This window comes from Anomaloglossus baeobatrachus, chromosome 2 (assembly GCF_048569485.1).
Source record: "Anomaloglossus baeobatrachus isolate aAnoBae1 chromosome 2, aAnoBae1.hap1, whole genome shotgun sequence".
Classification (NCBI taxonomy): domain Eukaryota; kingdom Metazoa; phylum Chordata; class Amphibia; order Anura; family Aromobatidae; genus Anomaloglossus; species Anomaloglossus baeobatrachus.
The window spans coordinates 103,935,231-103,960,531 of NC_134354.1; the positions used below are offsets into that span (position 1 = coordinate 103,935,231).

Here is a 25,301-nt window from a genome sequence, read left to right on the forward strand (position 1 = left end):
ACCCCCATGGTGCTGTAGTGTATTGATACATTCTGTGTTATTACTATATACTTTACACTGTATGAGCACAGTTCATTATGGCTATTTACCCTTTTGTGTTAATCAGGGAAAACAATAGCATGGCCCCACAAAGACAGGGGTGCCAAAAAAAACAGGATTATTAGGCTGCCTGCGCCGCTTGTACGACCCAGCTGCCGGCAGGTCCCATTGACCCTCATTGTGTGCAATGTGTGGCCCCTGTGACTCTCTTCTTCAGCCAGAGCATCTGCTAAGAGGGGCCCAGGGGGAGACACCTGTTGACACGGTCCTTAGTGACGGGGATGGAGTTTGCAAAACTGTCTGAGACTATGGCTGAGATACTAGAAGCCTTGCAGTCCAGGCCGGTATTTCAGCAAAGGGACTCTGTTGAATCATTGTTCCCTGGCCCCCCTCAATTGGACCAACAATGTCCTCCCGGGATACATTCCAGGCTGAGGGTTCTGACTTAGACCCCAGCCCCAGACCGACTAAGCGGGCTCGCTTAGAATTTCCCTCGACATCATGTTGTTCAGGGTCTCAGCGGGGGGAATCTCCGGTTGATGATGCGGAGACAGCTGATCAGGATTCTGATCCTGAGGGCGCTCTCAATCGTAATACTCCAGACGGGGACGCCATAGTGAACGATCTCATTGCGTCCATCAATCAAATGCTGGATATTTCTCCCTCAGCTCCTCCGGCGGAGGAGTCAGATTATCAGCAGGAGTAATTCCGCTTCAGGTTCCCCACGCGTACACCGAGTATGTTTCTAGACCATTCTGATTCCAGAGAGGCAGTCCAGAATCACCATGCTTGTCCAGATAAGCGTTTTTTCTTAGCGCCTTAAGGATACACGTTGTCCTTTTCCACCTGACGTGGTTAAAGGTTGGACTCAGTGTCTCAGAGTGGACCCTCCAATCTCACAGACTGGCGGCTAGATCATTACTTGCAGTGGAAGATGGAGCCTCGCTCAAAGATGCCACTGACGGGCAGATGGAGCTCTGGTTGAAATCCATCTATGAAGCTATCGGAGCTTCTTTTGTCCCAGCATTCGCAGCCGTATGGGCGCTACCAGCTATCTCAGCAGGTCAAGCGCAAATTGAAGCAGCCACATGCACGGCCGCGCCACAAGTGGCATCCATTACCTCCCAAACTTCGGCAACGCTATTAGTGCTGTCCTGGACTCTGCGAGCTGTACGGCGGTTGCGGCCGCCAATTCGGTGGTACTCCGCAGGGCCTTATGGCTACGGGAATGGAAGGCAGATTCTGCTTCCAAAAAAGCGCTTAACCAGTTTGCCAATTTGTGGCGACAGGTTGTTTGGCGAGCGTCTGGATGAAGTCATCAAACAATCCAAGCGAAAGGATACATCCTTACCCCAGTCCCAACCAAACATATCCCAACAGAGGAGAGGGCAGTCGAGGTTTCGCTCCTCTCGGGGCGCGGGCAGGTCCCAATTCTCCTCGTCCACAAGGTCTCAGAAAGACAAAGGAGCTCTGATGCATGGCGGTCTAAGTCACGTCCTAAACAGACCACCGGGGGCGCCGCTAACAAAGCGGCTTCCTCATGACTTTCGGCCTCCGCTAGTAGCATCCTCGGTCGGTGGCAGGCTCTCCCGCTTTTGCGACACCGGGCTGCCACAAATAAAAGACCGCTGGGTGAGAGTTATTCTGTCTCACGGTTACGAGATAGAGTTTACCTCTCGTCCCCCGACTCGATTCTTCAGGTCATCCCCGCCTCCCGAGCGAGCCGAGGCTCCTCTGCAGGCGCGGCGCACTCTGACGGCTGAAGGAGTGGTGATCCCTGTTCCTCTTCAGCAACAGAGCCACGGTTTTTACTCCAACTTGTTGGTGGTCTCAAAGAAGGACGGGTCTTTCCGCCCGGTCCTGGACCTGAAACTGCTCAACAGACGGGTAAAAACCAGGCGGTTCCGGATGGAATCCCTACGCTCCGTCATCGCCTCAATGTCCCAAGGAGATTTCCTTGCATCAATCGATATCAAAAATGCTTATCCCCATGTACCGATTGCTCCAGAGCACCAGCGCTTCTTGCGCTTCGCCATAGGACACGAATACCTGCAATTCATGGCACTGCCGTTCGGCCTGGCAACAGCCCCACGGGTTTTTACCAAGGTTATGGCTACTGTAGTAGCGCTTCTACACTCCCTGGGTCACTCGGTGATCCAGTATTTGGACGATCTGCTGATCAAGGCACCCTCTATAGAGGCATGCCAACGCAGCCTTGACGCTACCCTGGAGACTCTCCAGGGTTTCGGGTGGATCATCAATTTTCCAAAGTCAAATCTGACACCGGCCCAATCGCTGACATATCTTGGCACGAAGTTTCATACTCTCAGCGATAGTGAAGCTTCCGCTGATCAAACAGCAGTCACTACGGAAAGGGGTACAATCTCTCCTTCAAGGGCAGTCACACCCCGTGAGGCGCCTCACGCACTTCCTGGGGAAGATGGTGACAGCAATGGAGGCAGTCCCTTTCGCGCAATTTCACCTGCGTCCCCTTCAATGGGACATCCTATGCAAATGGGACAGGAAGCCGACGTCCCTCGTCAGGATCGTCTCCCTCTCTCAGACGACCAAAGCTTCCCTTCGGTGGTGGCTTATTCCCACTTCATTAGCGAAGGGGAAATCCTTCCTACCCCTATCCTGGGAAGTAGTCACGACGGACGCGAGTCTGTCAGGGTGGGGAGCGGTTTTTCTCCACCACAGGGCTTAGGGTACGTGGACCCAGCAAGAGTCCTCGCTTCAGATCAATTTTCTGGAAATACGGGCAGGGTATCTTGCCCTGAAAGCTTTCCAGCAGTGGCTGGAAGGCAAGCAGATCAGAATTCAGTCGGACAATTCCACAGTGGTGGCATACATCAACCACCAAGGCGGCACACGCAGTCGGCAAGCCTCCCAGGAAGTCCGGCGGATTTTGATGTGGGTGGAAGCCACGGCCTCCACCATCTCTGCAGTTCACATTCCAAGCGTGGAAAACTGGGAAGCGGATTATCTCAGTCGCCAGGGCATGGACGCAGGGGAATGGTCCCTTCACCCGGGCGTGTTTCAGGAGATCTGTTGCCGCTGGGGGGTGCCGGACGTCGACTTCATGGCGTCCCGGCACAATAACAAGGTACCGACGTTCATGGCACGGTCTCAAGATCCCAGAGCTCTGGCGGCAGACGCCTTAGTTCAGGATTGGTCGCAGTTTCAGCTCCCTTATGTGTTCCTCCGCTGGCACTGTTGCCCAGAGTGTTACGCAAGATCAGGGCCGACTACCGCCGCGTCATCCTCGTCGCTCCAGACTGGCCGAGGAGGTCGTGGTACCCGGATCTGTGGCATCTCACGGTCGGCCAACCGTGGGCACTACCAGACCGACCAGACTTGTTATCTCAAGGGCCGTTTTTTCCATCTCAATTCTGTGGCCCTCAACCTGACTGTGTGGCCATTGAGTCCTGTATCCTAGCGTCTTCAGGATTATCTCAAGACGTCATTGCCACTATGAGACAGGCTAGGAAACCAACGTCCGCCAAGATCTACCACAGGACGTGGAAAATTTTCCTGTCGTGGTGCTCTGCTCAGGGTTCTTCTCCCTGGCACTTTGCCTTGCCCATTTTTTCTGTCCTTCCTTCAATCTGGACTGGAAAAGGGTTTGTCGCTCAACTCCCTTAAGGGACAAGTCTCAGCGCTCTCTGTGTTTTTTCCAGAAGCGCCTAGCCAGACTTCCACAGGTACGCACGTTCCTGCAGGGGGTTTGTCACATCGTTCCTTCTTACAAGCTGACGTTAGAACCCTGGATTCTGAACAGGGTGCTGCTGGTTCTTTAGAAATCACCATTCGAGACAATGAGAGATATTTCTCTCTCTCACGCCTTTCGCAGAAAGGGTTTTTTCTAGTAGCAGTCACTTCACTTCGGAGAGTGTCCGAGCTAGCAGCGCTGTCATGCAGAGCCCCTTTCCTGGTTGTTCACCAGGACAAGGTGGTTCTGCGTCCGGTTCCGGACTTTCTCTCTAAGGTGGTATCCCCCTTTCATCTCAATCAGGATATCTCCTTACCTTCTTTTTGTCCTCATCCAGTTCACCAATGTGAAAAGGATTTGCACTTGTTAGATCTGGTGAGAGCACTCAGACTCTACATTTCTCGTACGGCGCCCCTGCGCCGCTCGGATGCACTTTTTGTCCTTGTCGCTGGCCAGCGTAAAGGGTCACAGGCTTCCAAATCAACCTTGGCTCGGTGGATCAAGGAGCCAATTCTCGAAGTCCACCGTTCGGCTGGGCTTCCGGTTCCCTCAGGGCTGAAGGCCCATTCTACCAGAGCCGTGGGTGCGTCCTGGGCTTTGAGACACCAGGATACGGCTCAGCAGGTGTGTCAGGCGGCTACCTGGTCGAGCCTGCACACTTTCACGAAACACTATCAGTTGCATACCTATGCTTCGGCGGATGCCAGTCTAGGTAGACGAGTCCTTCAGGCGGCGATTGCGCACCTGTAGGAAAAGGCCGTTTTACGGCTCTTACGAGGTATTATTTTACCCACCCAGGGATTGCTTTTGGACATCCCAATTGTCTGGTCTCCCAATAGAGCGACAAAGAAGAAGGGAATTTTGTTTACTTACCGTAAATTCCTTTTCTTCTAGCTCTAATTGGGAGACCCAGCACCCGCCCCTGTTTTTTTGTGTACACATGTAGTTCATGTTGAATGGTTTCAGTTCTCCGATATTCCTTCGGATCGATGTTACTTTAAACCAGTTTATAATTCTTTTTCCTCCTTCTTGCTTTTGCACCAAAACTGAGGAGCCCGTGGGAGCACGGGGGGTGTATAGGCAGAAGGGGAGGGGCTTAACACTTTTGAGTGTAATACTTTGTGCTGCCTCCGGAGGCATAGCCTATACACCCAATTGTCTGGGTCTCCCAATTAGAGCTAGAAGAAAAGGAATTTACGGTAAGTAAACAAAATTCCCTTCTTTCTCTGCAGCAATCTGCAGCAGATCTAGCAGTGATTCAGACCTCATGAACTTGCTGGACTACCTCTCATCGTGCCAAGTAGTCCTGTAATAATGATCTGCTGATTTATTATAATCATTAAGCAGCTCAGTAAGTGACACATCGCTGGAATCAGTATCTCTGCCCTACATTATGCTGCTCTCAGATTAGGTGGCAAAAACCTGGTGACAGATTCCCTTTAAAGAATCCCAGGAAGTAACTTTCTTGATAGTGATATCAAATATTATCAATTAAATACTTTTTCATGGCACATCAGCATCAGCCTGTAGGGACAGGCTGATGCTGATGTGCCATGAAAAAGTATTTAATTGATATTTGATATATCTATCAAGAAAGTTACTTCCTTCTATATGAAATCCTATGTATTAGTTTTAGTACTAGTCAAAAACCCTAAAATGAACCCTTCACCAGGTTTATGTTTACCAAATAAACAGTAGCATAAAATAGGGTCAGAGATCCTGATTCCAACAATGTGTCACTTACTGGGCTGCATGCTGTAGTTTTGATGAAATCACGGTTTTCTCTGCTGCAGCTCTGCTAGTCCAGTTAGTGACGCTCTGCCAGAGTTGGAGTTTCTACCCCTGTTTTTTGGGGTTTTTTTTTTTGCTGTTCTCATAGTACAATATTCACAATATCTGTTGTATTAAGTGGTTCATTTCTAAATCATAAAATTGAAGTTTGCCTTCATTCTCTTTGTCTTTTCTTCTTACAGGAGGAGAATGGCGGCTCAAATACGAGCGATCTGTACGTGAGATTGACTTCACAAAGAAGCGGATGCAGCAGGAATTTGAGGATAAGCTGGAGGTGGAGCAGCAGAGTAAGAGGCAGCTGGAGCGCAGAGTACGTTTGGCTTTTTTTTTTTTTTTTTTACTTTTAGTGTTGCATTCTTTTTGTCCACTTTTCCTTTGCAATGTCTTATATGAAAGAACAAATAACATTTGGGCACTTTTCATTTTACTCAAATTTAAATTGGTTTTAGTAGAAATAACGAAGTCTTGCCAACATGAAGTGAAGAAAGGGAGTAGACCACTGCTGTGCGCTCGTCATGGCCTCAGAGCTATGCAAGCTACAATCACAGGTTCCCTGATGTTATCTGGGTAGACCGCAGTTTACATTGCGGAACCAGAGCTCCAGGTTACCTTTGGCCAAATAATTTCAGATTTTTTTAGTTATGGTCTCCCCTTAAAGGACTTGTTCACTACTTCTACTTGGACAACCCCATCTCATTCTCCTTGTTTGCCCCCGTAAAAATAAATAAGCCTATACTATCCTCCAGTGTGGCCGTGGTTCCAGTGATGTCTGAAGCCGCGTTCCTGGGGCCCACATGACTTGGTTATGATGTGCGTTCCTCAAGTGTCCAGCGTCTTTCTCCCCACCTTTGGACATCTGAGCAGGATGTGAACGCAGCACAGACTTCCTTCTCAAACGTCTGAAGGCAGGGAGAAGGAAGCCAGCACTGATTGGTCTTGGGGCACACAAGTCATAAAAATGTCACGCGGGCCACGGAATCATGGCTTTTGACATCGCTGGAACCGTGGTCTCATCAGAGGCAAGTATAGGCTTTTTTATTTTTACGGCGGCGAACAAGAGGAATGAGATGGGGTTGTCCAAATAGTGGATAACCATTTAATTTAATTTAGGCTGCAATGTGCTGTACCCATTTTTACGACACACAGACGTTAAAGGGGTTGTCCACCTTTGAGGACAAGTGTTTATTTATTTTTTCTCCTCTTAACGGCTTGTATTTGGGGCTGTAAACAATTTTTGCAATTCGGTTTCATAACATATTTTGCACCATTTGACTTTACAGGTTGGGGGGGTTTTATTCTGTATGTTTATCTTTAACTAGAAGGTGGCCCGATTCTACGCATCGGGTATTCTAGAATTTACATATTGTGTAGTTAATGTATGATGTTTGTTATATATATATTATATATATATATATATATATATATATATATAATATAATATAATATAATATAATATAATATATAATATAATATAATATAATATAATATAATATAATTAATAATATATATAGATGTTGTTGTGTGTAGTTACCAAGTGTTTGTGTAGGGCGCTGTACATGTTCTGGGTGTTGTCTGGGTGTGGCGGGGGGTGAGAGCGGTGTTTGTGTGTTGCGTTGTGTGTGTTGCATTGTTTGTAGAGCGCTGTGTGTCTGTAGCGTTGTGTGTGTTTTGGGGGGAGGTATGTTTTGTGCAATGTGTGTGTTGTGCGATATGTGCGTATATTTGTGTGTGCAGCGTTGTCTGTGTGTGTCGGTGTCTGTGTAGAGCGGTGTTTGTGGTTCCCAGTGTGTGTGTGGTGTGTTGTGCAGTGTGTGTGTTTGTGTGTGTGTGTTTTGGGGGGAGGTGTGCACCCCCCATCGTGCTCCATCCCCCATGCTGCGCACCCCCCATCGTGCTCCATCCCCCATGCCGCGCACCCCCCATCGTGCTCCATCCCCCATGCCGTGTGTAGGGCGCTGTACATGTTCTGGGTGTTGTCTGGGTGTGGCGGGGGGTGAGAGCGGTGTTTGTGTGTTGCGTTGTGTGTGTTGCATTGTTTGTAGAGCGCTGTGTGTCTGTAGCGTTGTGTGTGTTTTGGGGGGAGGTATGTTTTGTGCAATGTGTGTGTTGTGCGATATGTGCGTATATTTGTGTGTGCAGCGTTGTCTGTGTGTGTGGGTGTCTGTGTAGAGCGGTGTTTGTGGTTCCCAGTGTGTGTGTGGTGTGTTGTGCAGTGTGTGTGTTTGTGTGTGTGTGTTTTGGGGGGAGGTGTGCACCCCCCATCGTGCTCCATCCCCCATGCTGCGCACCCCCCATCGTGCTCCATCCCCCATGCCGCGCACCCCCCATCGTGCTCCATCCCCCATGCCGCGCACCCCCCATCGTGCTCCATCCCCCATGCTGCGCACCCCCCATCGTGCTCCATCCCCCATGCTGCGCACTCCCCATCGTGCTCCATCCCCCATGCTGCGCACTCCCCATCGTGCTCCATCCCCCATGCTGCGCACTCCCCATCGTGCTCCATCCCCCATGCTGCGCACTCCCCATCGTGCTCCATCCCCCATGCTGCGCACTCCCCATCGTGCTCCATCCCCCATGCTGCGCACTCCCCATCGTGCTCCATCCCCCATGCTGCGCACTCCCCATCGTGCTCCATCCCCCATGCTGCGCACTCCCCATCGTGCTCCATCCCCCATGCTCCGCACTCCCCATCGTGCTCCATCCCCCATGCTGCGCACTCCCCATCGTGCTCCATCCCCCATGCTGCGCACTCCCCATCGTGCTCCATCTCCCATGCTGCGCACTCCCCATCGTGCTCCATCCCCCATGCTGCGCACTCCCCATCGTGCTCCATCCCCCATGCTGCGCACTCCCCATCGTGCTCCATCCCCCATGCTGCGCACTCCCCATCGTGCTCCATCCCCCATGCTGCACACTCCCAAACGTGCTCCATCCCCCATGCTGCGCACTCCCAAACGTGCTCCATCCCCCATGCTGCGCACTCCCCATCGTGCTCCATCCCCCATGCTGCGCACTCCCCATCGTGCTCCATCTCCCATGCTGCGCACTCCCCATCGTGCTCCATCCTCCATGCTGCGCACTCCCCATCGTGCTCCATCCCCCATGCTGCGCACTCCCCATCGTGCTCCATCCCCCATGCTGCGCACTCCCCATCGTGCTCCATCACCCATGCTGCGCACTCCCAAACGTGCTCCATCCCCCATGCTGCGCACTCCCAAACGTGCTCCATCCCCCATGCTGCGCACTCCCAAACGTGCTCCATCCCCCATGCTGCGCACTCCCAAACGTGCTCCATCCCCCATGCTGCGCACTCCCAAACGTGCTCCATCCCCCATGCTGCGCACTCCCCATCGTGCTCCATCCCCCATGCTGCGCACTCCCCATCGTGCTCCATCCCCCATGCTGCGCACTCCCCATCGTGCTCCATCCCCCATGCTTTGCACCCCTCATCGTGCTCCATCCCCCATGCTGCGCACCCCCCATCGTGCTCCATCCCCCATGCTGCGCACTCCCCATCGTGCTCCATCCCCCATGCTGCGCACTCCCCATCGTGCTCCATCCCCCATGCTGCGCACTCTCCATCGTGCTCCATCCCCCATGCTGCGCACTCCCCATCGTGCTCCATCCCCCATGCTGCGCACTCCCCATCGTGCTCCATCCCCCATGCTGCGCACCCCCCATCGTGCTCCATCCCCCATGCTGCGCACCCCCCATCGTGCTCCATCCCCCATGCTGCGCACCCCCCATCGTGCTCCATCCCCCATGCTGCGCACCCCCCATCGTGCTCCACAGTCACACATCAGACAGTATACACGCACACATCTGATCGCATACACTCACACCCCACTTCTGCCTGCGCCCTCCGGTGAGCGGTCCCAGCAGCTGTGCTGCACGCAGTGCTCCTCTATCTTCTGCCGACACGCACACATCCGATCGCATACACGCACACACCCGATCGCATACACTTACACACTCGATCGCATACACGCACACACTCGATCGCATACACGCACACACACATTGACGATATCGCACATACGTGCTCACACTCACAACGTCCGGAGATACCACATGCTTCCGACCATGTGATCCTCCGGCAGGTCCTGGAAGGTCACTGCATGCACAGTATCGCCGCCAAGAAGCAAGCGATATCACTGGATGTTGTGAGTGTGTGGATGCGATCTGATGTGTGTGTGCGTGTGTCTGTTCTTATGTATGTGTGTGTGTGTGTGTGTGTGTGTGTGTGTGTGTGTGTTCCGCCGCTGCAGGACCTTGATGCGCTCACCTGGGAGCCGGTGTACGCTGGTAACCATGCTACACAATATTACCCGATGTGTACCATGGTTACCAGCGTACCCCGCCCCCCGCACGCACGGGAGCCCACACCAGCGTACGCCGGCAACCCCAGCAATGCGAGGGTATGTGTCGGCTGGGTTGCCGACGTACGCTGGTGTGGGCTCCCGGGGGTACAGCACTCACCTGGGAGTTGGGGCTCCGTGTCGGTTCGGGGAATGGGGCGGGGCCAGAGCGAGCGTGCAATGCGTGAGGGGGGCGGGACGTGGCAGAGTTGGCAATGCGTGCAGGGGGCCGGGGCGAGAGGCCAATCCGTGGGGGGGGCGGAGCCGAGGCGAGCGACCAATGAGACGCTTATCGCGATAACGACAGAATTTTGGAGACAGACAGACAGAATAAGGCAATTATATATATAGATGTGGTCTATTCTCATAAATCAGCTGAGAGGTGCTCATAAAATACAGGTGTAATGCAAAATTGTTAATGAAAACAAATTGCAAAAATTATTTTAGGTCCAAAACATGTGTTTCAGTTACAGAAAATAAATATATATACCGTCTTAAAATCCGAATATACCTTATAGAGAGGTGGAGAATTGGTGCGGGCGGCGGGCTGCCTGTCTGTGCGGCCGGCTGTCTCTCTGTGCGTCCGGCCGGCTGTCTCTCTGTGCGTCCGGCCGGCTGCCTCTCTGTGCGTCCGGCCGGCTGTCTCTCTGTGCGTCCGGCCGGCTGCCTCTCTGTGCGTCCGGCCGGCTGCCTCTCTGTGCGTCCGGCCGGCTGCCTCTCTGTGCGTCCGGCCGGCTGCCTCTCTGTGCGTCCGGCCGGCTGCCTCTCTGTGCGTCCGGCCGGCTGCCTCTCTGTGCGTCCGGCCGGCTGCCTCTCTGTGCGTCCGGCCGGCTGCCTCTCTGTGCGTCCGGCCGGCTGCCTCTCTGTGCGTCCGGCCGGCTGCCTCTCTGTGCGTCCGGCCGGCTGCCTCTCTGTGCGTCCGGCCGGCTGCCTCTCTGTGCGTCCGGCCGGCTGCCTCTCTGTGCGTCCGGCCGGCTGCCTCTCTGTGCGTCCGGCCGGCTGCCTCTCTGTGCGTCCGGCCGGCTGCCTCTCTGTGCGTCCGGCCGGCTGCCTCTCTGTGCGTCCGGCCGGCTGCCTCTCTGTGCGTCCGGCCGGCTGCCTCTCTGTGCGTCCGGCCGGCTGCCTCTCTGTGCGTCCGGCCGGCTGCCTCTCTGTGCGTCCGGCCGGCTGCCTCTCTGTTGTGCGTCCGGCCGGCTGCCTCTCTGTTGTGCGTCCGGCCGGCTGCCTCTCTGTTGTGCGTCCGGCCGGCTGCCTCTCTGTTGTGCGTCCGGCCGGCTGCCTCTCTGTTGTGCGTCCGGCCGGCTGCCTCTCTGTTGTGCGTCCGGCCGGCTGCCTCTCTGTTGTGCGTCCGGCCGGCTGCCTCTCTGTGCGTCCGGCCGGCTGCCTCTCTGTGCGTCCGGCCGGCTGCCTCTCTGTGCGTCCGGCCGGCTGCCTCTCTGTGCGTCCGGCCGGCTGCCTCTCTGTGCGTCCGGCCGGCTGCCTCTCTGTGCGTCCGGCCGGCTGCCTCTCTGTGCGTCCGGCCGGCTGCCTCTCTGTGCGTCCGGCCGGCTGCCTCTCTGTGCGTCCGGCCGGCTGCCTCTCTGTGCGTCCGGCCGGCTGCCTCTCTGTGCGTCCGGCCGGCTGCCTCTCTGTTGTGCGTCCGGCCGGCTGCCTCTCTGTTGTGCGTCCGGCCGGCTGCCTCTCTGTTGTGCGTCCGGCCGGCTGCCTCTCTGTGCGTCCGGCCGGCTGGTTGTGCTGGCAGCGGAGGCTGCGGTGGCTGTGCGGCAGGTGTCCCAGATGCTTTGGCTTCAAATGATGGCGCCCGGAGTCAGCGCGTGTGGAGATGGAGCTCTCGGCTGAGAGCTCCATCTGCGCATGTGCCTCTCTGGGCGCCATTTCTTTGAAGTCTGGACCGCTGACAGAGCATCTGGGACACCGGCCGCACTGGCCTCCTCCACACAGCCAGCACAGCTTCCGCTGCCAGCACAGGCCCCACCAGCACCGCCCCTGACTCCTGTGACTCCACTCCACCACCGCTGCCGAACCCTCTCCGGTAAGACACACTGGAGTATAAGACGGACTCCTTCTTTTACCTTTTTTTTTTTTTTTTTTTTTCTTTCTCTAAATTTGGGGTGCGTCTTATAATCCTGTGTGTCTTATAAAATGTAAAATACGGTATATATAAAATGTGTGTGTACTGAAACGCTGACAATTCTTTATATGCATTAGAGCTAGTTGATGTTACTGACTATAGAGGGATATGCTTCAGAATATTATTAACCATATTCTATCTTCATATTGAGTTATTTGGTGCTAGATGTGTTTATTTGTATAAATACACGAGTCCCTGAGGGTCCGGAGAGGTCTCTCCCCTCCACCTTCCTCCACTTGTGTCCTCAGCATAGTAAACGTTTCTCCCTTTAGCTTGCAGATCTGCAGGCAGATAGTGACGAGTCACAGAGAACGCTGCAGCAACTGAAAAAGAAGTGCCAAAGGCTGACGGCCGAGCTGCAAGACACCAAGCTGCATTTAGAAGGGCACCAGGGACGTAACCATGAGCTTGAGAAGAAGCAGCGAAGGTCAGTGATGCCACAAGTTCTCCGTGGTTTAGTTCTGATTTTCAAAGAAAAAAAAATTATGTATTTGAAAAGCCGCGTTTCTGCTGACGACCGATGTAAAGCGGAAACTTTGTATTATGACTGATCCTGATCATGTATAGCCCCATCATCCTTTATCTAGATCATCATGGAGTCTCATTGTGTTTTTTAACTTAGATTGATCCTATTGGACTAGACGGATCCCTTTACGAAAAGCTCATCACTAGATCTGCTACTGCTAAAACCCCAGCAATCCGCTGCGATCTATAAAAACACATGGAAGCAAGTGTTTAAAGGGAACCTGTCAGCAGAAATTTTGCACTAAACCTAAAAGATTCCCCCTCTGCAGCTCCTGGGCTGCATTCTAGAAAGGTTCCTGTTGTTATTGTGCCCCCTTTTAGACCAAAATAAATACTTTATAAAGTGGTATCTTTTTTTGTATGCAAATCTTGTTATCGTACACGGGGGCGAGCTGTCTGTTGTCCGTTATTCTGCCTCATGCCGCTTTACGCCGTCCCCCATCGCTCAATTTCATACTTCAGGACGCCGCCCAGTGCGCCCGAGGTCTCACGCATGCGCCGTGCCACTCTAGCGGGACTGTGCACTGTGCACAGTGTGACCGCTGGTGATGTGTTCCGCAGGCGTGAGATTATAGGCGGCGCTGTGATTTTCATCTGCAAGTACCCGCCCATAATCTCGTGCCCGCACTTTCGCCTCTGCCTCCACTGTTCTGCGCAAGCGCTGGCCAGATGACCCCACGTCACCTCTTTCCCATCTTGCCTTGGAGCAGGAAATAGATGGGAGGAGCGGAGCAGCATAACGGTGGAGGCAGAGTGAAAAGCGCGGGCACGAGATTATGGGCAGGTACTTGCTGATGAAAATCACAGCGCCGCCCATAATCTCACGCCTGCGCAACACGTCACCAGCAGTCACACAGTGCACAGTCCCGCTAAAGTGGCACAGCGCATGCGCGAGACCTCGGGCGCACTGGACGGCATCCTCAGTATGAAATTGAGCGATGGGGGACGGCGTAAAGCAGCAGGAGGCAGAATAACGGACACCAGACAGCCCGCCCCCGTGTACGATTAACAAGATTTGCATACAAAAAGATACCACTTTATAAAGTATTTATTTTGGTCTAAAAGGGGGCACAATAACAACAGGAACCTTGCCAGAATGCAGCCCAGGAGCTGCAGAGGGGGAATCTTTTAGGTTTAGTGCAAAATTTCTGCTGACAGGTTCCCTTTAATTTCCCTGTAGCGCTACCACAGGGGAATTTAACCATTACACAGTTCCCATTTAAATCGACTATTTTTGTAAATCCTTGTAATGCAAAGACTGGTCCTCCAGAGCGAGATAGATATCATCTAAGCTTTGTCTAGAGTCTTGACCTAGGAATACCGCTCTAGGAACGGACAATAATTGGGGGCACATGATGGCTACTTATGAGGTTTCCCGTTTTTTGGTTTAATGATTTTCTCTTTGTAATGAATAATGATCCTTTTTTTACATGATACAAGTGGCCTCGCTGGTATTTCTGATATTTTCTCTTCCAGTCGGTACTTTTATTAAAGGGAACCTGTCACCAGATTTGGTGACTATAAGCTGCGGCCACCACCCGTAAGCTCTTATATACAGCATTCCAGAATACTGTATATAAGAGCCCAGGTTGTGCTGTATAATGTAAAAAAACAATTTTATAATACTCACCTAGGGAGTGGTCCAGTCCGATGGGTGTCGCTGCTGTCCGGGCCGGCGCCTCCTCTCTGCTGCGATCTCCGTTCTCCTTCTACCCAGCCCACTATGGATGACGCGTCTTACGTCATGCACACTAGCCGGTATTGAGGTCCTGTGCAGACGCACTTTGATCTGCCATCAGCAGTGCAGATCAAAGTACTGTAGTCCGCAGGCACGAGGAAAGGTTAAAGACCGCCCACGCATGCGCAGTACAATACTTACATCTGCCCTGAGTAGGGCAGATCAAAGTGCGCCTGCGCAGGACCTCAATGCCAACTAGTGTGCATAACATAGAACGTGTCACGCACACGGGCCTCAGAGGAAGAAGGAGGATGAAGATCACCGCAGACCAGAGAGCAGCGATACCAGTCGGACCAGACCGACCCCCCCCCCCCCCCCCCAACCTAGGTGAGTATTGTAAAAGTGTTTTTATGTTATACAGAGCGGCTTGGGCTCTTATATACAGTTTTCTGGAATGCTGTTTACTAGGGCTCACTGGTGGTGGCCACAGCTTCTAGTCTCCAAATCTGGTGACAGGTTCCCTTTAATGTAGGACCTGAGACCATGCTTCTAAGGATGTGTCACTTATTAGGCTGTGTCCGCACTTTGCGTTTTAACCTGCTTTTCTGCTGCGTTTTGAACTGCAGCGTTTTCATGCCAAAATGCATGCGTTTCGATTTTCCTGCAAAGTCTATGGGAAAAGTGGATTTTTTGTGCGCACTTTGCAGTTCAAAATGCTGCGTTTTAATTTGCAGAATTTTGGGCAAAAACTCTGCCTTCAAAGAAGCATCATGTCAATTGTTTTTGCCATTTGGGCTGAGTTTTGCTAACATTGAAGTCAATGAGAAGTTGCAAAAAGCTGCAAACATCAAAATTTTCATCAAAATTAAAATTCCAGCGTTTTACCTGCTTTTTAGCTGCAGAAAGCATGCGTTTCTGACATCAAAATAATGGAATGATATGTCCCTTTACACACACACACATAGTCTGACAATTAAATTAATGAAAAATATTAATTTATTGGAATTTTAGCGATAAAAAGTATAAAACCGGTATAATTTTATTAAATATAACTAATTTTGTTGTGATTTAATTAATTATATTTGTTTTCATTTTTTTCCCTTTTTTGACTGTTTAAACTTTATTTAGCAGTGTCTTTATGGTCCAAAACGCATCTGTCTTTAAGCAATGGAAAAGCATGTAAAAAGTGCTTAAAACGCGGTAAAAATGCACGCGCATTTACCGCGTTTCTGTGCTCAAAAGCAACTTTGGCAAAAGCAATTTCTGCCAGAAGATGCGTTTAGAACTGCAACTACGAAGACTCAAAGTGCGGACACAGCCTTAGGCTGTGTGCGGTAGCTTGAAATGAATCAGCGTTTTATCAGCAGGAGATTATCAGTACAGGACTAGGTCTTACATGCCCTGCAGTCAGGCTAATGTGTGTAATCCTGCCCCCACCGCTGATTGGCAGCTTGCTGACCATGCACAGTGCACACAGTAATCTGCCAGTCAGGGGTGTGGGTGGGTTATACACAGCCCGGAAGTCTTATCTCTGCTACATCTACATCAGACAGAATATCAGTAAATGACACATTGCTGGAATCAGGCTCTCTGTATTTACGTTATGCTGCCTTAGATTCTATAGCAAAAAACCTGCTGACATTCCCTTTTAACATAAGAGGTGTGGGAGTGGGGACATGGTTTACACATGGCTCAAAGAGAGAAAACGAGGAAAGGGGAGATATAAACAAACAATATTGTACATATAGTGACTTGTTTGATAGTTTTTCCTGCAATGACGTGGCCTATTTGTGCTGCGGAGCATCAGTGCTTGTGGTCATTGTGTCCAAGCTTCAGTAAGTCCAATCATAATATGCTGTGGATGCGGCCTCTCCGGTAAACACTGAAAGGCTTACGGCCTCCATTTTTGAGTGTACACGAGTGTTTGTGCTCATTAAACGATTTAGATTTGATGACCCTTTCAGTTAATTAGTAAATAGTGTCTGTCACATAATTAGCACCGTAATTCTTTCAATTAAATCTTTGCATCTATAAAAAATAGATTCTGGCAAAACAAAAAGTTTGTGTAATTTAAACCTACCTTATACTCAATTAGTGTTTGCCTGACTTCTCTTACTTTTACAGAAAAATGTGCCAAGTTTTGTTTTTTTTCTATTAAAGGAAATCAGCAGGTTTTTGCTACGTAATTTGACAGCAGCATGAAGTGTAGGGACAGAGACCCTGATTCCAGCGATGCGTCACTTAGTTTAATGGGTGCTGCAGTTGTTATAGAATCACAGTTTTCTCTGCTGCAGAACTAGCAGAACAGAGATGCTGAGTGTTCTGTAATCCGCCTACAATACTAGCAGCAATCTGTGTACATAGTTTAGTGATAAAAAAAACCCTGCTACTCCTTGCTGGAGGCTGTAGTTGAAGTACAGGCTGAAGACCCTCAGTCCTATTGTGATAATCTCCTGCTGATAAAACACTGATTATATTTAAACAGCAAAACACAATTTAGTCAGTGGAATCAGGGTCTCTACATCATGCTGGTTTCAGATTACATTGCCAAAACCTACTGACAGATCCCCTTTAACACCAAGCATCTTCCTCCTCCAATTTGTTAGCTTTTTCTTGATTTTTCACAGCCTGCAATACAGTCTTTCCCAATAATATAACTGAGGACCTTGCGTATCCTTTTGGACATATATTAGGGGCGGCACGGTGGCTCAGTGGTTAGCACTGCAGCCTTGCAGCGCTGGGATCCTGGGTTCAATTCCCACCAAGGACAACATCTGCAAGGAGTTTGTATGTCCTCCCCGTGTTTGCGTGGGTTTCCTCCGGGTACTCCGGTTTCCCCCCACACTCCAAAAACATACTGATAGGGAATTTAGATTGTGAGCCCCAATGGGGACAGTGATGGCAATGTGTGTAAAGCTCTGTCGAATCGAATTAACAGCACTGTATAAATGAATAAATATTATTATTACTTCTATTTTAAGAAGCTAAGATTGTATCCATCACAATCTGATCATGAATGGCAGCCTTGGTACACATGGAGATGCAGGATATTTAAAAATTGTGGGGAAAAAATGAGAATGGAGATTTTTTAAATTTTTTTTCAGAGTTGAGCTGAGCCTTACTAGTCAAAAGTAGAAAAAAAAAGTCTGATTCTCCATTCATTGGTCATCATGTGGGGTAAATTCCTATGCCATCTGGTCACAGAGTGGTCCTCTCCCATACTTTCCATATTAATTAGTAATGGCCGCTCCTTCGCCTGCGTAGTGATGCCTATGTCTGGAGATGCCGCACGCTTTTGACCATGACATTTCTCTCAGGTTTGACACTGAACTGGCTCAGGCACAGGAGGAAGCACAAAGGGAGAAGATACTGAAGGAAAAGCTAAGTCGAGAAAAGGACATGCTCACTTCTGAGGTGTTCAGCATTCGGCAGCAGCTGGAGGTAAGATGGGTAAACTTCCAAGGTTAAAGGGGGTGTACTCAAGATGATTCATTGGCAAGCCGCCCCCAGGGAAATCTCACTCCAGCAGCGTGGTGGCACCACTGGTGTGAACTGCAGTCTCTGCCCGGTTGATGGCACACGTAGCTTTGCCTTTGTAGCATGGTACTAGCGCAAGTTGTTGTCCAACCCTTTTCACCCACCCGATCGTTCCTTGGGAAAGACACTGCTGTATGCCTGGTGGGACAAGTTGCCGAGACACCCGTCCAACGCCCTACACGCATGAGGATTGCTTGGATTTGGGTGGTTGGCTATTGTGTGTCCAAAGTGCAGCTATGTCTCGCCTTGCCTATGGAGAGAAGGGCTGGACAACTTCTTGACACTTAGGGGTACTTTGCACACTACGACATCACAGGTGCGATGTCGGTGGGGTCAAATCGAAAGTGACGCATATCAGGCGTCGCTATCAACATCGGAATATGTGAATCCTTTTTACTACGATTAACGAGCGCAAAAGCGTCGAAATCGTATGATCGGTGTAGTGTCGGTCATTTTCATAATTTCGGAAGGACCAATGTTCCGATGTTCCTCGTTCCTGCAACAGCACACATCGCTGTGTATGAAGCCGCAGGAGCGAGGAACATCACCTTACCTGCATCCCGGCTGCAATGAGGAAGGAAGGAGGTGGGCGGGATGTTTACGTCCCGCTCATCTCCGCCCCCCTGCTTCTATTGGCCGCCTGCCGTGTGACATCGCTGTGACGCCGCACGACCCGCCCACTTAGGAGCGACGTCGCAGGGCAGGTAAGTGCATGTGAAGCTGCCGTAGCGATAATGTTCGCTACGGCAACTATCCCAAGATATCGCAGCTGCAACGGGGGCGGGGACTATCGCGCTCAGCATCGCAAGCATCGGCTTGTGATGTCGTAGTGTGCAAAGTGCCCCTTATTGAATATCGGCAGAAGAGGGTCATCTGTGTTGTGTAGGAGATATTTTTCTTATGCATTATATGGAAAAGTCCTACATCTTCATCATTACTGCATCCAAAAGGTCTGATTTTGCCATTATTTCTTCTTTTGACCCATGCCCATCTAACAGTCATTCACTTCGATAAAGGCCGATAAGTATTATGGTCAAAATTGGAAATTTTGGACCGCCTTCATATTATTTGTGTGGGGGCCTTTAGTTCTGTGTTTACAGCTATACCTATAGCAGTCCTAACTGGAAACCGATGGCTTTATAACCAATTTATGACACGATTCTGTACAAATTATAGATCTATACAAAATCATCTTTAGGAATGGCAACGTTTGACTAAAAGACATGCAGATATTATGGGATTATTGGAAGCTTCACTTTCAGAACCGCTCTAAGGCCCCTTCACACGTCTATATAAAAACATGTGCGGGTGGCACGGGACGTTTTGAAGATCTGTTTGTTTATTGTTAATCATCCATCCTTATGTACGTTTTTAAAAATGTCATCCATGTATTTTCCAGTCTGGATATAGAAAATTAAATTGCAAAACTTCTTGTATACTTTCCATGTTAAACACGTACAGCACTTGGATGACACCTATGTGCGGTGTACACTGACCCATAGACTTGTATTGGGCCTTGTCACCCGTGCTTCTAGAAAAAACACGTGTGAAGCTCACCATAGGTTATAATGAGTACGTGTGGTATCCGTGAAGAAAGTGGCACACGTACAGATGCCATGTGTACGGAAAACACTGATTTGTGATAGTCCGGAGTGATATATTAGGGAATAACACCGTGATCATTTCTAGCCTAAATTGTTCCTAAATCCAGTAATTTGTGAATGGAGACATGGGGAACAATAATGACTGCATTTTAGGAAATTAAAAAAGTACGGCTGTTCGGATACCTGATCAGATTGTTGGCTTGGCTTGACTTCTTATTCTCAGAATCTAGGCTGCCATAATAGTACTTGTATTCTCCAGAATACACAGAGATTACATTAGATAGTATACAGTGTATGGATTAGGGATTTTGCTAATGTATCAAACCCTTAAAGGGAACCTGTCAGGTGCACTATGCACCCAAAACCCCGAGCAGTTCTGAGTGCATATTGCTAATCCCTGCCTAACTGTCCTAGCATTTACTACCATACATAGAGATCTTCAGAAGAAGTAATTCTGAAGATCCTTTATGATATTCTAATGAGCGCAGGGACTAGTTGCATGGGCATTATATCCCCCGACTAGCCCGCCCTCTTAGCATGGTAGCTTGCCCACAGAGGCGTGATAACATGCTATTCAATGCCTAGCGTCATCAGCATGGACACACGTTCCTGTGTCCATTGTCACCGCCTCAGATGCCGGATTTAGGCTGAGTGTGCATAGATCAGAAGTCCTGGCACTTCCGTTCCTGCGCACTATGAAGCCAGGTGTATGCGTCCTGGCTTCAAAGAAGTCTAGTGTGCATGACTGGAAGTACTGAGCATTCTAATCATTCACACTGAGGCAGTGACAATGGACACAGGTACGCACGTCACCGCCGATGAGCTGGGCATTGTATAGCATGTTAGCACGCCCCTATGTCGGGGGGGGGGGGGAAGGGTACACTCTTACGCCTAGTCCATGGCCTCATTATCATCTCATAAAGGATCTTTAGAAATACCTTCTCTAAAGATCTCTTTATATTTGCTACTAGATACAGCGACAGTTAGGCAAGGATTAGTAATATGCACCCAGAACTGCTCGTGGTTCTGCATATTGCACCTGACAGGTTCACTTTAAGGCAATAGTGTAAAGGACTTTTCTGGTGCCACTCGCTTTGGTGGTGCTGAAGACGCTGCATTTACAAGTACATGTCAGGATGTATGCATAGCCGGTAGGTATATTGCATTCATCCTGATTTGAAGAGTTGGACAGGTTCATGATACCTTTGGATGGTGCACACGACCTGGTGGGTTTCGGTAGTGAGCCGTAACGGAGAAACCCTTTAAGGTAACAGTGATGATGTAGTTTGACTTTAAAGGTCGTGGTTAATATGTGGCTGTGCTCTATGAGCAGCCGCAAGATTAATTATCACTATATGGTATCTAAGGAGCTTATAATATTTAGTTAACATATTACCACCTGCCACTAACACGTCTCCTCCATATGATTTCCTGACAAATGATGTACTGGAATTAGTGAGCCCGTGTGACTTTAAAAAGGCTCCGCTTCATGTATAAATACTCGCGCAGCATGGCGTGCTTATCTCAGCGGGATAACATTTTATTCTCTCTTCCGCTAGCTTAAACTTCTTAAAAATCAATAAGCCAGTGCTTTACTGTAATTTTGCCATTTTTATACCTTCTCTGATATTTGCTACAACAGAAAATAACCCATCTTTTTCCAATAGTAATTACTCCAGTCTTGCAGTGTGTTTTCGCCGGTCTCCGGTCATCATTCAATATGTTTGAAGCTACTTGGTTTATAAAATTTCATCATACAAATAACAGATGTAAGTGTAAGCTCTCTGATACATTTCTGTGATTGTGCTTTTCTTTACCAGGAGAAAGACTCTGAGATTTCAGTCGTCACACACAAGGTGGATCAGCTGGAGGTGGAACTTCAGGATATCTCCTCTCAGGAGTCTAAGGATGAGGCTTCTCTGGCAAAGGTCAAGAAACAGCTCCGAGATTTTGAAGCCAAAGTTAAAGACCAAGAAGAAGAACTCGATGAGCAAGCAGGAAGCATCCAAATGTTGGAGCAGGTATGTTCAAAGATGCCAATAGCTAGCCCGATGGGTAGATAGACCATAAAAAAATGCTTTTTTCATACATTTTACTGTCTCTTAACACACAAATAATTTGTGGCTTCCTAAAAGTGGCGCCTATCTAGTCACTAGCTGGGTTGAACCTTTCCATGGAAGTGCATGGGAATTCAACTTCCTAAAAACTGAAGTGTGCAAGTTGAGGTCTAGGACAGTATGGCAGAGTTTCTTCTGGTATGTTTGATGAGCACAACATGCACACATTACCACTTATATGAGCAGGACACGGCAATCTTTCTTTTAAAATCCATCAATCTATCCATGTTCTCAGAGCCATGTATTAGTCAACTGTATTTTTTGTATATGAATTGGGACACTAGGGCTATTATGCCGTACTAAGGGATTCAGAGGGTGCCATCACTCTTCCCTATCTTCTGCTAACCAGAGCTGAGAGTCCCCTTAAGGGAAAACTGTCTCTTGATGCGTATAATACCTTACGGTCAGTGCGGAGCAGACGGGTCGGATGGGCATCTTCGGGTCCCGCACCTCCTCTTTTGGCCATCTTTGTCCTCCTCATTCTACGTTATCTACACTAGCCAACAGTGAGGTCCTGCGCATGCGCACTTTGATCTGCTGAGCAGGGCAGATATATTATATTATACACCTCCGGTGACAAGTTCCCTTTAAAGAGGAGCTTTCACTTTGGTGGACAATGCACCATTCGAAGGTAATACAAAGGTATAACATTGGGAATGTAGCTGATTTTTAGAGTAGTTGCCAAATGAAAGGGGTTTGTTTTGAGTAAGGCAGGAGCTGTAAAGTCAGATTAGGGCTCACAAAGGCGTCTGTGCCAATTGGTCCGAGCCCAGACTGCTAATGCATGAACTGGCTGTGGCTCTTCCAATCCGAGTGAAGCGTGACTGCTTCGTATATTTCTATGAAGTTCTCACACTCTGGTCGGGAGACCCATGGCCAGTCCAAGCATTGCGCTCCGAGATATGACCAAAATCCACCGACTTCTACATTGGCCTAGTTCTCTACGTCCTCTAAGGCACTGTATACATTGATTTTGTTCTCGCGAGTGAATGGACTGGTATATGAATAGGGCAAATTTACTAAAATTGTTTGACTGTCTAGTCCAAGCTTGCACTGTCAAAAAGTTAAGGTGGTCCAAAGTTATTAGTGGTTCATTAATTTTGCATATCTTTATACCATTTGGTAGTTGGCTTAATTTAGTCCACAAAGTTGGTACATTTTTTATGCCAAGATCTCTGTTTAGGCCACACGCTTTCTCTGCCCACTTTCTTATTGGGCACAACCCTTGCTGAGGAGTTCTACAATGTGTCTTAAAACCACAACTGTGACACAAAGCAGGAGTGTGGGGTTTTTTTTTTTGTTTTTTTTTTTTTTTTTAGCACAGTTAATCCAAATGTCTGCTGCACCAAGTTGCTGATGGGTAGACCTTAATTTTCATGTCCTTAATTTTCAGCGCTTTATTCTGTGTCTAATGCCTGCCTGGATCTACAGACTCAGGTGGGATGTAATGGACAGGCTAGAGGGAAGCCCCTCACCAAGCAGGGCCCCCAGAACCCTGAAACCCTTTAACCCCTATACAGGGATTTGGAATTACACAGGGCCCTGGAGATCACTACCTGTGGAAGGCTGCAGTCCGATGAGAGTAGTCATCAGGCAGGGTCAAACCAGGAATAGCAGAACAGGGACAGAATCGGCAGACAAGGACGTAATCAGAAAACGTAGCAGAGGTCAAATTCGGATCGGGCAACGGGGTACAAAAACAGCAGGCAGGAGGGTAGTCAGGAAACAAGCAAGGTCAGCACACAGGAATCACAAAACAGAATAGGGCAGACCAGGAGCCAGGAAATCAGAACTATCTCTGGCAGAGGTGAGCAGACAGGAGGGGAGCTAAGAAGGGTGTGGTGTTTTCCCATTGGCTGTAGCTGAACACTGGCAACTTCAGCTGGAAGACACGCCACCCACAGTCAGCCAGTGGTACTGCAGATCCCAAGATAACCCAGCCCATTGGATGATCGGAGCCTGCGCCCACCGGTGCCGCTGACATCGACTCCTCTCCCATCACCAGCACCATCCACAGCAGGAATACGGCGTCGCCTGGCGATCGGAGCAGAAGTCGCTGGAGCGGACTCCGGTGGTGACGTAACAGTATCTCATTCATTGTGTAAAAGGGAGATTTTCCAGCAATTAGGCTATTGACGTTAATTTGCCTCCCTAAGATTCCCTAAAGTTTTAGTGCTTATGTCAGTCCTGATAAAGTCGCCATTGTTTGCCCAGATTATACATTTTGTCTATTGCGATCTTTTACATTGAGGCTTAAGCTTTCTTGTGCTTTGGAACATCTGATTTAGAAAAGCATCAGCACGTGACTAACTATGATTCACAGGGATGTACAACATAAGTCTTGATTCTCAGGATATCCGCACAAGTTTTTCTTTTCATGACAGTAATTTTGGTTAAGACTCTCTGGACTATTGTGCTCTTGGAGGCGAAAGCAGTTCCAGCTTACTGTAAGAGATGAGGGATTGAAATAAGGATTTAAATAAGAGATATTGGAAAGGAGTTTAATAGATCAGTCAGTGCTGAACTCTCAGCATTTATGTAATGTCAACTCGACCCGAACAATTGAAGAGCCAAGTGTATTTATCAGCCTTTATCAGGACACGTTCATACATTTATGCTTTAAATATATACAGTAAAATTCTTTTAAACAGATTTCAATAGGACTATAAAAGTGCTAGCTTATGAGATAGTCATAGATGGTTCTATGTAACTTGCTTGCAGAGGCTGAGAGTGTTCAGGAGTAAAGCCAAACTTTTTAGTTTTCATAAAAGACAACTATCAGCTTTGTGGGGTTTTTTTGGGTGGCGTTTTGGGGGGAGAGAATTAACACAGCTCACCAATTAAAACATTAACTATTGTCCCACTTTGCTCTTTCATTACATTGATGTTAGTTCTTTTATTCTTTTGTAAGTTAGACTGAAAGTGCACCGAGCGTGGCAAGTGCACTTGCAGTCCCCAATCCCTCTTTAGTTCTTCTGACTGGCACTGCCCCTGGCTGCTTGTTTGGCAGCAGAGTCCGATGTATTGTCTGTGGATAATATTATGTAATATCTGTATTCCCTGATAATAACACAGCAGGGGCAACGCCTAGTGGGGAGAACTGAAGAGGAGGCATGGACTACACGTATACTTGCAACACCTAGTGCACTTGCAGTCTAATTTACATATTTATAAGTAAGGTTGTAGTCCATAGCTCCTCTTCAGTTTGCCCTGGCTGCATTAATGTCAAGGAATACAGATATCACGTGATACTATCCACAAACAATACTACTGGCTCTGCTGCCAATCAAACAGCCAGCGGCAGTGCCGGGCAAGAAGAACTATAGAGGATTTGGGGACTGCAAGTGCACTTGCCACGCCGAGTGCACTTGCAGTCTAATTTATATATTGATAAAGGTACAGATTTCTCTGCAATGAATGAACTGATCTGGATGATATAGGTATTTTAATTGTTGGACAGTGAACTATACATCACTGCTATTGGCTTTCCCACTAAAATACTGCTGAAAGGTTTTCTTTCCCTTTTTGTTTTTTAATTCCAGTTTTGTGAAACTTAGTTGTATTTTGTTCCGCATACAAATTTATTATTTAATGTTCTGGATTAAAAAAAAATTCACTAGAAGACTTTTCTATTCTATGCGGGTGTTTTAAGCAGTTTTGAGCACAATTTGTTCCCAGAAAATTCTAATTAATGATGTGAATGACACAGTTTGACTGTATAGCTCAGGCTTTGTTTAGGACCATGTAACTGTAGACAGAAGCTTTGGATCTGTCGTGAATGTTTCTCATTGCTCTCGATATACGGCTTG

General features: G+C 48.9%; 1 protein-coding gene across 1 annotated transcript in view; it reads left to right on the top strand.

The window, feature by feature from the left end:
- The window catches only part of MYO18A (myosin XVIIIA), a 538,612-nt gene that overhangs the window by 408,226 nt on the left and 105,085 nt on the right, over nucleotides 1-25,301 (top strand). The window contains exons 32-35 of the mRNA XM_075333424.1: nucleotides 5,725-5,852; nucleotides 12,304-12,458; nucleotides 17,552-17,675; nucleotides 21,196-21,396. Coding sequence (XP_075189539.1) covers nucleotides 5,725-5,852; nucleotides 12,304-12,458; nucleotides 17,552-17,675; nucleotides 21,196-21,396 — 608 coding nt within the window. The remainder of the gene's footprint in view (nucleotides 1-5,724; nucleotides 5,853-12,303; nucleotides 12,459-17,551; nucleotides 17,676-21,195; nucleotides 21,397-25,301) is intronic.